The sequence below is a fragment of the Suncus etruscus genome, chromosome 5 (assembly GCF_024139225.1).
Source record: "Suncus etruscus isolate mSunEtr1 chromosome 5, mSunEtr1.pri.cur, whole genome shotgun sequence".
In the NCBI taxonomy this organism is placed as follows: Eukaryota; Metazoa; Chordata; class Mammalia; order Eulipotyphla; family Soricidae; genus Suncus; species Suncus etruscus.
Window position 1 is genome coordinate 148,261,970 of NC_064852.1, and position 13,480 is coordinate 148,275,449.

The window sequence follows — 13,480 nt, forward strand, 5'->3', positions numbered from 1 at the left end:
TCAGGAATTTCTTCAGGTAGGTTTCAGGGGACTTTATGGGGTGGTGGGGACTGAGTTCATGTCAGTTATATGCAAGAAAATCTTCCTGCCCGCTACACTATCTCTCTCGTCCTCATCTTTTTTTTGCCCCCCCTCCCCACATCTTTTTGTAAATAGCAAGCTTTTCAACAAACTCAAGTTAATATTTGGGTCTCTTAGGAAGCCACCTGGTGGTTTAATTCAGAATTGCATCTATTTAGTCCAATAAATTTAAGAAAAGTGTGACGAGTTCACTGATATCAGTGAAGAAAAATGTGAAGAGAAAAGTAAATGTGGTTTGTGGTTGTTTTTGAATCCCCTGATTCTGCACACGCAGAATGATGAGGAGGTAAATGAGCTCTCAGAATGCAAATGGGGCATCTGAGGCATTTTATTCCCTGTTTATAAATTGGGCCATTAGGTACAGTAATGGCAGGTGGGAGGGGTTAGACAGTACTGTCTTTGACTTCCAGCATGTCCACTGCTGACCTTATCTGGCACTGAGTACTTCTTCCAGGGGAAGGGCAAGAGGCAGCCAGAGAGATGGTGGCTGAATGACTCGATGTGCTTTGCATGCAGGAGGCAGGGTTTGGTCCCAGGTACCTCTCAGGGTCAGCTGAGCACTGCCCTGTGTAATTCTTGAGCATAGAGCCTAGAATGGTACCTGAGTATTGGCTGAGTGTAAAACAGACAAACAACAAAATAAGACTAAACAAGCAATGCTCTGCTAGGAAACAATTTGGGGTGTGGGGATGTTTTTTTTTTTACCACACCATGTGGTGCTCAGGGACACTCACCGTGAGAACTACTCACCGTGTAGTTCTGGCTGTGTGCAAGTCAATGTCTTACCTGTTAAACCATCTCACTGGCCTAATATCTTCAATTAAAAAGAGAAAAAAAAAATCTGCCAGTTACATAAAAGAATGAAGTGCAAGCTTCAGATGCTGCCAGCAGAGGGCATTCGGAAGTGGGTTGCACTTGGCAGGCCACACTTGAGTACTGGCTTTCTGCTCTTGCTTTGACACCTGATGGCGTTACATCTGGAACCTCTCTTGTGTATCACCAGAAACAGGGTCCCCAGGGACACTGAGTCCCCTTAAAACTGCTTAGGAGTTCCACCTGCCCCCCAAAATGGAAGAAAGAAAACATAAAAAGTTTGAGATAACACTCCGAAATCCCCTGGGCCACTTTGTAAAACCAGACTCGACCTCAGTCCCATCACGTCCTCTGTTTTTCCACCAGTGCTGGGCTCAAACCTGGGTGCACTGATACAAGGCAAGTCTCTTACTACTGGACTAATAATACTCCAGCCACCCCCATTCCTCATGCCTATTATAGTTTTTTTGGTTTTTGTTTTTTTGGGCCACACCCGGTGGTGCTCAGGGGTTACTCCTGGCTATCTGCTCAGAAATAGCTCCTGGCAGGCACGGGGGACCATATGGGACGCCAGGATTTGAACCAACCACCTTGGGTCCTGGATCAGCTGCTTGCAAGGCAAACACCGCTGTGCTATCTCTCCGGCCCCACGTATTCTAGTTTTTGAGATTTATTTCGAAGCTGTTCACTCATCCTAGTGTAACTCCACCCTGGATTTATGTGTACCTACCTGAGACCCGCCCATTCCTGGGAGGGGTCTTGGAAAAGGTAGATAAGCCTTTGACCCAGGGGATTCGGCCCCTTTTGCCCTGCTGGGCTCTCTGGCTATTGGGTTTTAGCCCTTTTGGCTTTTGGCTTGGCTGGCTCTCTCGCTTCTGGTCTTTGGGCAGCATGGAGCCCAAAGAAAAGATGGCTGAAAGGAGTTAAGATGCAGGGCTAAGAATAGCAATGCTTGAAAGGTTATAAGATAGGCCACACACATGTGGTGAATAGGGATGAATAAAGCTGATGCTTCCTAATGCCTGCCTATGAGTGAGTTCAATACCCATTGCTTTCCTGGACCCCAGACCCACCGGTTCATGGGGGTTGTGGAGCCACGTGGCCTGGGATGGTAGAGAGAAATCCACCTCCATCCTTCTCCATCCAGCTCAATTATTAATTATTTAATTCTACATCCCAGGAACCCAGCTTATTTCACAGAACAAAATGGGGAACAGAAGTCAGTAAGGGCGCAGCCACCCTTCTCAGCCTTCTGTGCTCCCTCCTGCTAACTTCTTAAAATTTTGCTGCCGGGGACTCCCCTCTTCCATGTCTGCTCATCCTCTCACCCAACTCTACTCAATCTACAGAGCAGCTGTAGCTAGAGAACCAAAGTGAGAACCTCTCTCCATGCCTGTCCCTACTGTGTTTGCCCCACTCCTGGTACCCCAATTCTCTTTCCAGCTCTCCTTCCTTCTCTGTCCCCATGAGGCTCCAAATACCTCCACAAATCTCCTTTCTTCCTGGCTAAACTATCTGTTTCCTCTCTGCCATGTCCTCTGGCTCTCTCCAAGGTTTTATTTCTGAAGATGTTATACATTGAAGTATGGCTGAAAGAGGAAGCCATAGTTACCCCTTGCCAGCAGTTCTCTCTGTCCCCATTGACCTAGCACATACCCCATCCCCAAGGGCCAGGCTAATTAAACATTCTCACCAGAGCATAGAATTCTGCCTTACTAAAGAGGATAAGCTATTGGACAATGCCTAAGGCAAATGGCCAAACCCTAAGGACTCAGACCAGCCATGCCCCTGTTGGATCCTGTCTTTCTTTGTAAAGAAAAGCAAAGAGCCTTTTAAAGCCTATACAAGACTTCATTTTTTCTATTAAAAATCCCCACAAAAATGAGTCATATTAGTCCTATACTAATCTCCTCCCCAAGCAGGGAGTTTCTTTTCCTTCTCCTTTACTTTCCAATAAAGTCTTCTACCTTCTAACTCTGAGAATGAGCACGTCTACGCAATATTTTTTGTCCTTGAAAATACTGAAGACCCTGGGAACTGTGGACCACCTCAAAGACCCGCTGTCACTGTTCCTGTATCATGACTTTGTGGCATCATTTTGACTTAACTCCCTGAAGGCCAGCGTGTTTTCCATCTTTAAACCTGCACTTTTCTCTCTCATCATCTTCCTCCGCCCTCACAACTCTAGTCATTGCTCAAGCAGATGCACCATTTCTTTCGTCCTATGCCAGTGACCCAGTGATTTACAATCATGGCATTTTCTTTTTTTTTTTCCCCAAAAATCCCATAAGGGGAGAACAATTTTTCTCTCCTCCCTTTTATGGAAAAGCTGGGGATGAATGCCTAGATCCTTAGACTTACACCTACTCTTGTTCAAGAAAATCTGTGCTGGGGCCTATCATTCAAACCATCAGAGCAGCCACAGCGAGAGAACCAGAGCTAACATAGAGAATTTGCCTTAGAGGCCACCAACACAGGTTTGATTTCTGAACCCCATCTGGTTCCCCGAGTGCTACCAGGATTGATTGCTGAGTGCACAGCCAAGAGTAGGCCCTGAAACATCAACAGGTGTGGCCCATGAATCTAATAAAAACCTGAGGAAGGGCTGCAGAGATAGAGTTAAGGGTTAACACACCTGTATTGCAATTCCTGCTCATTAAGCCACTAATGCAGTGAGCCATTAATTGCTGGTTAGTTGGGGGAGTCACGCCTGGCTATGCTCAGGGCTTACTGTGCTTAAGGGATTACTCCAGGGGCGTGGTCCAGAGGATCATATAGAGTGCCAGGGACCAGCCACTGTCGACTATGTGCCAGACAAGAGCCCAAACCACTGTACTATCTCTCCAACCTCAGTTAAAGAAATACTATAGAAGGAAAACAGACCAGAGCCAAAGAAGGGGTCTTCGCGTGTCAGATTCCCTCTCTCTCCTCCTTCCCTTGCTTTGGGGACAGAAACACTCCTCTGGGATATCCCTAAAGGGAAAACATTGTTCCTTTCTTATTTACTTATTTATTGGTAAGGGGGATGTAGGGCACACTCGGCGGTGCTCAGGGGTTACTCCTGGAGAGTTCTGAGGACTCTATGCTATGCCCCCGGTATTGAGCCTGAATCTGCTGTGTGCAAGGCCAGCACCCTACCCGGGGAACTATGCCTCGGGCACTTTGCTCCAGGCCACTTTTCAACAATTCTCAGGGCTGGAGCAACAGTACAGGGTGTGGGGCACTCCCCTAGCACACACATGTCCCATCCAAGGATGGACCCTCAGCATCCCACAGGGTCCCCTGAACCCCGCCAGAAGTAATTCCTGAGTTCCAGACCCCTAACTATTTCCCAGTGTGGCCCAAACCAAAAAACAAACAAACAAACAAACTCCAAAATAAAAAGAAAACTCCCAGCGCTCAGCCTTGTAGTGGCCCGTCCTTTGGGCCCTTTGGTTCAGCCCTGCCCTTGCTGAGGGCGGAACCGCAGCGGCTACTTAAACCCTGCGGGGGAGCGCTCAGCTTGGAGACTAGCTGCCCGCTCGCTGGGTGCAAGAGCCAAAGGCCTTTGGGGAGACAGAGACCGTCCCTACGCGCGCCCCCTCGCCATGGCCGCGCCGTCCAGGCTCCTGATCCGCGGGGGCCGCGTGGTCAACGACGACCTTTCGCAGGTGGCGGACGTGCTGGTGGAGGACGGCGTGGTGAGCGCGCTGGGCCCGGACCTGCTGCCCTCGGGGGTCGCACCCCCTGGGATGCGGGTCCTGGACGCCCGCGGGAAGCTCGTCCTGCCCGGGGGCATCGATACGCACACGCATATGCAGTTCCCCTTCATGGGCACGCGCTCCGTCGACGACTTCTACCAGGGCACCAAGGTATCCCAACGCGCGCGCTGCGCCTTTTAGGGTTATCCTTCCCAAGGGGACCCCCGGGGACGCAGGTGCCTGCACCGAGGGGAGGAAACGGGCACCAGCAGGTAGGCTGGCATGGAATTGGGGTGAGGGAGTGATGGGTGAAGAGCCGCTCTGCTTCTGTGTTTCTTCCCAGCCAGCGGCTCTCTGCTAGTTTTTGCGCAATTTGGTACATTTTGGGCACCTTGACCCCTCGTTCTTTCTTTCTTTTTTTCTTTTATTTATTGATTTATTTGGTAGTTGGGCCCCACCCGGTGACGCTCAGAGGTTACTCCTGGCTGTGCGCTCAGAAATTGCTCCTGGCTTGGGGGACCATAGGGACGTAGGGGGGATTGAAGCACCTAGATCCGTCCTAGGTGAGAGTGTGCAAGGCAAATGCCCTACTGCTTACGCCACTGCTCCGGATCCCAACCCCTATTTCTTTATCCATCGTCCAGCCAGTTTTCTTTGGTGATCTGTGCAAATCCACAAATGCTTCATAGTTGTGTTGTCTGAAAAGGCTCAGGAATGGTCAAAAGGAGAAACCTGCGAGAGATAGAACAGGGAGCAGTTGGGAGTGCTTACCTTGCAACCCATCTGGTCCTGGGAAGCCCTTCCAGGAGTGATCCCTGTGTGCAACCCAAAAGACTAAGAACAAGCTCTTGTCAGAGAGGAAGCGTGTCCAATCTCCCACTGAGTTCTGTGCAGTTTTCTGGAGAACCAATTTGAGTCCGTCTAAACGGGTGTGAGAATAACTGAACTCTGGACTCTGGTATGGAACCTGGTATGGAACCCAGGCTTCCCATACGCATCTGCAAAGCCTTTCACCCACTAAGCACCCTCTCTGGCCCTACAGCCAGGCTAGTTAGCCCAAGTAATGGCTGGGCTGCCTTTTCAGTCAATCTACCAGTTTGAGAAAGGTTTGACCGGAGAGAGGGCCCTGGAACAGGCCCCTGTCAGCTTTGGAACAATTCTCTGGGCTACTGATTACCCACCTCTATCATCAGGGAAGTGTTCAAAGTCTTTTGCAGGACTGTTCATTGTCCTTTTTTTTGGCAGATGGTGGCGGGGGGCAAGATTACACATAATGGTGCTCAAAGCTGACTCCTGGCAGGGCTTGGGGGACCACAATGGAGGATGGAACTCAGGTTAGCCTCATGTAGGGCAAGTGCTTTACTCTGGTCTCCTAATTGTTATCTTCAGAAAGTTGAGTTTTCCTGGTTCCCTTTTGCTCTAAAGTAAAATTGGCCTAACTGCAATGAACTTGTTTTGTTGTTGCTGCTGTGGTTGTTATTTTGCCTCTCAAATATATTTCTTCCATAGCTACCAAAGTAATCTCTTTTTTTTTTTTTTGTTTTTGGGCCACACCCGGCGGTGCTCAGGGGTTACTCCTGGCTGTCTGCTCAGAAATAGCTTCTGGCAGGCACGCGGGACCATATGGGACACCGGGATTTGAACCAACCACCTTTGGTCCTGGATTGGCTGCTTGCAAGACAAACACTGCTGTGCTATCTCTCCGGGCCCTACCAAAGTAATCTATGTTAGAGAACATTTGGAGGAAATAATAGGAAGGAGATCCTAGGTATATACTCTAGGAACACAAAAATACAATACAAAAATCCATTCCTCACACCAATATTCATTGCAGCACTATTTACAATAGCCAGACTTTAGAAACAACCAAGATGCCCTTCAACAGATAAATGGCTAAAGAAACAGTGGTACACAATGGAATATTATGCAGCTATCAGGAGAGATGAAGTCATGAAATTTTCCTATATGTGGATATACATGGACTCAATTATGCTGAGTGAAATAAGTCAAGGGGAGAGGGATAGATGCAGAATAGTCTCAATCATCTATGGATTTTAAGAAAAATAAGACATTTTTGTAATAATTCTCAGAGACAATAAAGATGAGGGCTGGAAGTTTGAGTTCACAATATGAAATTCACCACAAAGAGTGGTGAGTGCAGTTAGAGAAATAACTGGGGCCGGAGAGATAGCATGGAGGTAAGGCGTTTGCCTTTCATGAAGGTCATCGGTTCGAATCCCGGCGCCCCATATGGTCCCCTGTGCCTGCCAGCAATTTCTGAGCCTGGAGCCAGGAATAACCCCTGAGCACTGCCAGTGTGACCCAAAAACCAAAAAAAAAAAAAAAAAAAAAAGAGAAATAACTACACGAACAACTATCATAACAATGTGAATGAATGAGGAAAGTAGAAAGCCTGCCTCAAATACAGGCGGGGGTGATGGTGGAGGGGGGATAGGGAGGTGGGAGATTTGGGGCATTAGTGATGAGAATGTCACATTGGTGAAGGGGGGTGTTCTTTATATGACTGAAACCCAATTACAATCATGTTTGTAATCTAATGGTGTACATAAAGACATTAATAAAGAAAAATAAAATTAATTTAAAAAATAATAGGAAGGAGAAAGAGGAAACATTCCTTATAAGCCATCACTCTGGGCTGAAGCCATAGCACAGAAGTTAAGGCTTGCATGAAACTGAGACTTCGGTTTGATTCCTGGTATCTCATATGATTCCCCCCAAGCTTGCCAGAATTGATTACTGTGTGCAGCACCAAAAACAAATAAACAAAATCCTCCACTCAGGACTTTGTGGAAGCTGCATGCAAAGCAGGTGCCATCCCTGCTGTTCTAGTTTTTCAGACCCTGTCTGTGTCTTTTGTAGTTGCACTTATGATGCTGTATTCAGTTCCACCCTGCGAACACTCACAACTAATAAGTGCTCTGTGGAAAGCAGAGTATTTATTGGGCACCCTCATTTGCCTGCTGGGGGACCACTGCTCGCAACCATCTGCTTCCAGGCCCACTGACACTATCACAGGCTCAGAGAGAAACATCTATTACCTCCTTTTCTCTCATCGGGTTTCTGAGGAAGCTGCCAGAAAAGAAGGTGATGACAAGCCCCTTTCTCTAAATTACATATGCTTGCCCCCAGGACCCTGGAGATGGCTCTTCTCCTATTCCCCCAGTCTTCTGGGTTCCTAGCTGGGGAAATTTGTTTGTTTTGAGCCACACGTAGCAGTACTTTGGGGTTGCTTCAAGCTCTGCAATCAGAAATTACTGCCAACAGGTCTGGGGGTAGCCAAAGATCAAACCTCAGGTCAGCTGAGTGCAAGGCAAACACACTGCTTGCTATGCTATCTCTGTCCCTAGTGGGGAGATTTTTAGTTCCCTATTACCTCTTGGCTGCCTTATAGCCTATTGTCAACATGGAGAGAATTTTTCCATTAGCTGATTTTCTGGGCCTTTCTTTTTCTTTGATTTTTTGAGCCATATCCAGCAGTGCTCAGGGTTTACTTCTGGCTCTGCACTCAGAAATACATAGCTGGTAGCAGATAGGGTGCTTGCCTTGCAAACAGCTGCCCTGGAATTCCATACAGTGTCCAAAGCCTGCAGGAGTGATATCTGAGCACAGAGCCAGAAGTAATACTTGAGCGTCATCGGGTGTAACTCAAAAACAATAACAACAAAAATTAGCAAAAAAGTTTTATGACAAGGGTGCTAAAACATTGTACAGCATTTAAAATACAACCAACGAGGGTTCGATTCTGGGTATCCAGAATTAGGTCCCTCCCTAATACGACTAGGAGTAATTCCTGAATTACCTGAAATTCCTGAAATACCCACAAATATTTATGACAAGTATAATTTATTATTATTATTATTATTATCATATTATTAGTTTTAAGTATACCCAGCTGTACTCAGGGATCATTCCTGGCGATGCTCAGAAGATCATATTATTGAGTCCAATACTCAGAATCCACCTTCCAAAGGACCACCAGAGAGACAGGTAGTAATGTACATGCAAAGTAGTTTATTCCAGCATGCTGGGGTCCAACATCTCCTAAGAAATGAGGACCCTGGGAATGGCTCACAGGCAATATTGAAAGAGTACCTAGGACTCAGCCCAGGGGATTCCTGTCTTTGGGTATTGATCTTTAAATTTACTGGTCCTTAGTACAAGGTTGGGCTAGGATTGGTTGTAGTTCAGGTGTAGCATCAGATGAATGGTTATGGCAGGCTGCAAGCTCAGTGAGGGGTGATCAGGCATCTCCAGATCCAGGATTCGGTGTTATCTGTCCATCTGTCAGCTGCTGTTTATACTTATATGGATGTATTTCCTGGCATTTACCCCTAGGGTCTGATTCCAGGACTGGCTGTTCTCTGGACCTAGTCTTTGTACCTTAAAACTAGAACCTGTCATGACTGTACTTAGGCTCACAGCAAAGCCAGGTTTATATCAGTTAACTTCCTCAAGCAAGCAGAGTACAGAAGCCAAAGCCATATTCTAACCTCAATATTTAAGTTACAGTTAAATCTAAATCTTATATTCTAACATTATGGGGTTCCAGGGGTCTGACCCCTGGAAGATGGCAAGCATCTTCTAATGTTCCCAATAACGATTGTTCCAGAGTAGTCATGGCAGCTGTAGTTGCAAAAGTGGATAAATTAAATCCCAGCAGAGCCAACTCCTGTGTCCCAATGAGAGAGAGGGTTCCAGAGAAGGGACCCAGAAAGGTGAATTTAGATTATCATGAGCATTAAAGTCTTGGCTTACAGGGTTATAGAGATGCTCAAAGGACTGAAGTACATGCTTTGCATGTGGAAAGCCTGGGTTTGAGCCTGGCACCCTCATCTCATATGACCATGGGATAGTATGGCCCCAAAGTGCTCCCTCCAAATAAAAATAGCATTAGCCTGAGTCTAAAAAAAGAACTTTATGGAGTTTTATTCCCTTCCTTCTTCAGTCTTCATAGTCATTCCCAAGAACAGTGCTGGTAGAGTTTCTGGTTTTGGGTAGAGGGGCCAAGAAGACACTCCTGGATGTTGGATGTATTATAAATTGTTTAAAAGATAAACCATGGGTCAGAGAAATCAAAGACTACTGTAAGCAGGGTAGTTGGCTTGCATGCAGCTGACCCAATTTTAATTCTCAGCTCGGCATATGGTTGCCTAAGTACCCAACAAAAAGTGATAAACCAAGGCATGTGACATTTTTAAGTTTTTTTCAAAGAATGCCCACTCAAACTTGGCAACACAAAGACAGAGGTTAGGAACACTACTAGTAGAAGCTAGGAAAAAGGCTTGTACAGGAAAGACCAAAAGCAAGGCAGGGCTTAAATTTTTTTTAAATTATCTTTATTTAAACACTGTAATTACAAATATGGTTATAGTTGTATGATTAGTCATGTAAAGAACACTCCCCTTCACCAGTGCAACATTCCCACCACCTATTATTTTGGCCACATCATTTCATTTTAAAATAAAAGTATTATTCAAAAATTTAAAATATATAATTAAAAATAAATTAATAATTACAATCCTTCTCAAACTTCAAAGAAAATTATAAAATCATTACTATAGACATAAAAAAGATTCAATAAAGTTAAACATACAAACTTTATTTAATTTTAGAGGTTGGATCACACCTGGCAAATGCTCAGGGGTTACTCCTGGATCTGCACTCAGTAATTACTCCTGACAGGGTCTGGGGACCATATCGGATGCAAGGGATTGGACCTGGGTTAGCTGCTTGCAACACGAGCATCCTACCCCAGGGTCCTCAAACTTTTTAAACGGAGCCAGTTCACTGTCCCTCAGACTGTTGGAGGGCCAGACTATAGTTTAAATAAAAACTATAAAAAATTTTCTATGCATACAGCACATATCTTATTTTGAAATAAAAATAAGAGGGAAAATGAAATATTTTAAATGAAGAACAAGTAAAGTCAAAGAACAAACTTACAGTATTTCAATGGGAAATGAACTTGCTTTTGGCTAATGAGATGGTCAATGTTTGGTTCCATATTTGTTGCTACTAGTCGTATTAAGTGATTCTGGTGTGCATCAGTTTGTCTGGATCTGGTTGGAGATTTCAGATGTTTCATTCTAGATAAAGTCAGTTCACAGACATAAGTGCTGTTGATGGTTGAGTGACTGGTTCCTGAGATTAGGATATGTCTCAGAGAGAGAGTTGCATAGAAACTAGGAAGGCTGCTCGACTTGAATGCATTTTTCATAGAGTCACAATTCTGCAGTTCAGCCAGTACCATTTGGTAAATTGTATCCACATTTTCAATGTCGATAGAAAATGGTCCTGGGACAAGTCAGCTGCTAAGAAGGACGGGCAGGGGCTGCAAAACACCTGGTGGGCCAGATAAATGTTCTCCTCGGAATGCATGTGGCCTGCGGGCTGTAGTTTGAGGACCGTTGCCCTACCTGCTGTGTTATTTTTCCAGCCCCCTTGCAAAGCAGGGCTTTATTTGATGAGTTTAGCTGCAGGCGTGAGCCATTTGGATATTTATCACATCACTCATAGGCTGTACCAGACAGACAGATAGACCTCAGGCAGCCAGTCAGTAAGAAACATCCATGTCTGTCCCATCATGTACCAGGACCAGACCCCACTGTGAGCTGGCCCTTCCTTACCCCTTTTAGAGTTCTTCTCATGTTCAGAAGCTTGCTTGGCTGTGATTAGTTGTTGTTATTCCTAGTTTTGTGCTTAGGGATTATTCATGGCAGTCTTGGGGCATATATAGGATGTCAAGGATTGAATCTGAGTTGGCTGCATGCAGGGCATGCATAAAACCCACTGTTCTATTTCTTGGACCCCCTGCATGACTTCTTAACCTGGAGGCTTAGGCAGACTTAGTTTTTCTTTGCTTATATAAAGCCACCAGCATATTCAAGTCCTTATCTCCTCCCATGAATGACCTCCTTCCTTTAAGAATTTAATGATATAAACTTGAAAAGCATCATATTAACACTGTCAAGTAGTGAAGGGTGGGACTACAGAATTTGTCTGTTTCTACATCAATCAACATTCACATCGTTTCTCATTGGATGAAATTCTGTGAATATAGCCCCTCTGATTGGTAGTGAAACCAGATAGTCTAACCTTCCAGTTGTGACCTTTTTCTCATATAAAAAAGCTTGGGCAGATGGGAAAGGCCATTTCATTTCCGGATCTCCATTGGAGCTGCCTGTTTGGAGCGGTGGTGGTCTGTGGATTGGAGTGAGGGTAATGTGGAGAATTTTAAATAGCCCTTTCTCTTTTTCTCTATGTGTGTTTGGTTTATTTTACAGAGTGCCTTATGACTTCAGACCTGCATCTTGCCAGTGTTTGGGGTCTGAACCAAAGGGTTTAGATTCAATAAAATTCAAGTCCCTGTTTGGGTGCCATTTTATTGAATCTAAACCCTCTGTTCTGACCCAGAAAACTGGTGAGATGTGGGTCCGAAATCAGAAGGTGCTCTACAAAATAATAATCAAACACACACACTTAAACAAAGAAAAAAAACTTTTGAAAATTCCCCCACGTTACCCTCACTCTCATTCTCAGACCACCATTCCAAGCAGCCATCTTCACAGAGATCTGAAAATAAAAAGGCCTTTCCCTTCCACCCAAGCTTTTCTATATGAGGAAAATATAAATCCCATAATCCCACAGAGAAGCACATGTTTTTGAAGACTTTTTAATTCTCTGTACTTCAGGAAACCATATGGGATGATGGGGATTGAACCTAGGTTGGCTTCATGCAAGGCAAAAGCCCTTCTTGCTGTGCTATCACTCTGGCTCTGAAGCACATTTTGTTATTTCCTCCCCGCTTCTTTATGTTATTGTGGCCATGGCTGGGTGTTGCACACATGTGCCTGGTTGTGGTATTCACACAATTTTAGTTGTGCTGTTCTCCAGTGGTCATACATGAGGTGGTGACTCTTGCACAATCAATCCTGAGGCCCACTGAGCTTTGCACTACAGTAGCAGAGCTGTGGCACTCACACAAGTGTTTTCCAGCAGTTGCACTTCTGACTCTGACACATCTTTTTAGTTGTGATGCATATTAGATATTGTCCCCTTCACTTTCATTTTTTGATGCTTACAAACACCTGCCTGGGGTATGGCAGAAATTGACTCATGGTACCAGGGATCACTGAAGGTAAAGGTACCAAAATGACACTTGCCTGTGTAAGGTAAACCCTTCCCCCACTTTCCTTTTTTCCTAACTTCTTCTTTTGGCATGTAAAAGCCCACCTGAATTACAGGACCTTCCCCCAATCTAGTGGGTGGGGTTCTGGGGAATAAAGAGAAGGTCTGGCCTTGGGACTAGAGACAAAAGCACATGGCCTAGGAAGCACATGGCAGAGAAAGCTGACTCCAGTGAATATTCGCAAAAAAGGGTTTAAAAACAGTGCCTGGGGCAGCCTCATTTAACTCATGGATTATATTTATATTTTCATTTTACAGGCCTGGGTGAAGCACCAATATTTGAATTAATGACCATGTATTTGCAAGGCCAATGTTCTTGCAGGTCATGCACTGTTTTTTTGTTGTTGTTGTTGTTGTTTATTTGTTTTGTTTTTGTTTTTTGGTCTTCACATGGACCTTACCAAACCATTGCTCTGTGCCAGACACTGTGCTAAGAGGTACATTGCCTTCCAACAATCAGAGGTGCCTTATCTAATTTGGACAGATAAGAAAACCAAATTTAAACCATTGTCCTAAATATCACACCCCTCTTGTCTGCTGGGCTCTCTTCCCTTCTGAAAAAGCCATTGAAAAATCATCTAATGTTCAGTGATATGGGAGTGGCCAGTGATGAAGCTGCTTGCTACTGTGAGATGCGGGGATTTTGTTTGTTTTCAAAAATAGAGCCATTCTTTGGAAATGCATGGATTTCCTTCTGG

General features: G+C 45.1%; 1 protein-coding gene across 1 annotated transcript in view; it reads left to right on the forward strand.

The window, feature by feature from the left end:
• Positions 1 to 4,472: 4,472 nt before the first annotated feature.
• DPYS (dihydropyrimidinase) overlaps positions 4,473 to 13,480 on the forward strand; it is a 112,512-nt gene continuing 103,504 nt past the window's right edge. Inside the window, exon 1 of the mRNA XM_049772945.1 lies at positions 4,473 to 4,745. Within this exon, the coding sequence (XP_049628902.1) occupies positions 4,482 to 4,745 (264 nt within the window). The 5' untranslated portion in view covers positions 4,473 to 4,481. The remainder of the gene's footprint in view (positions 4,746 to 13,480) is intronic.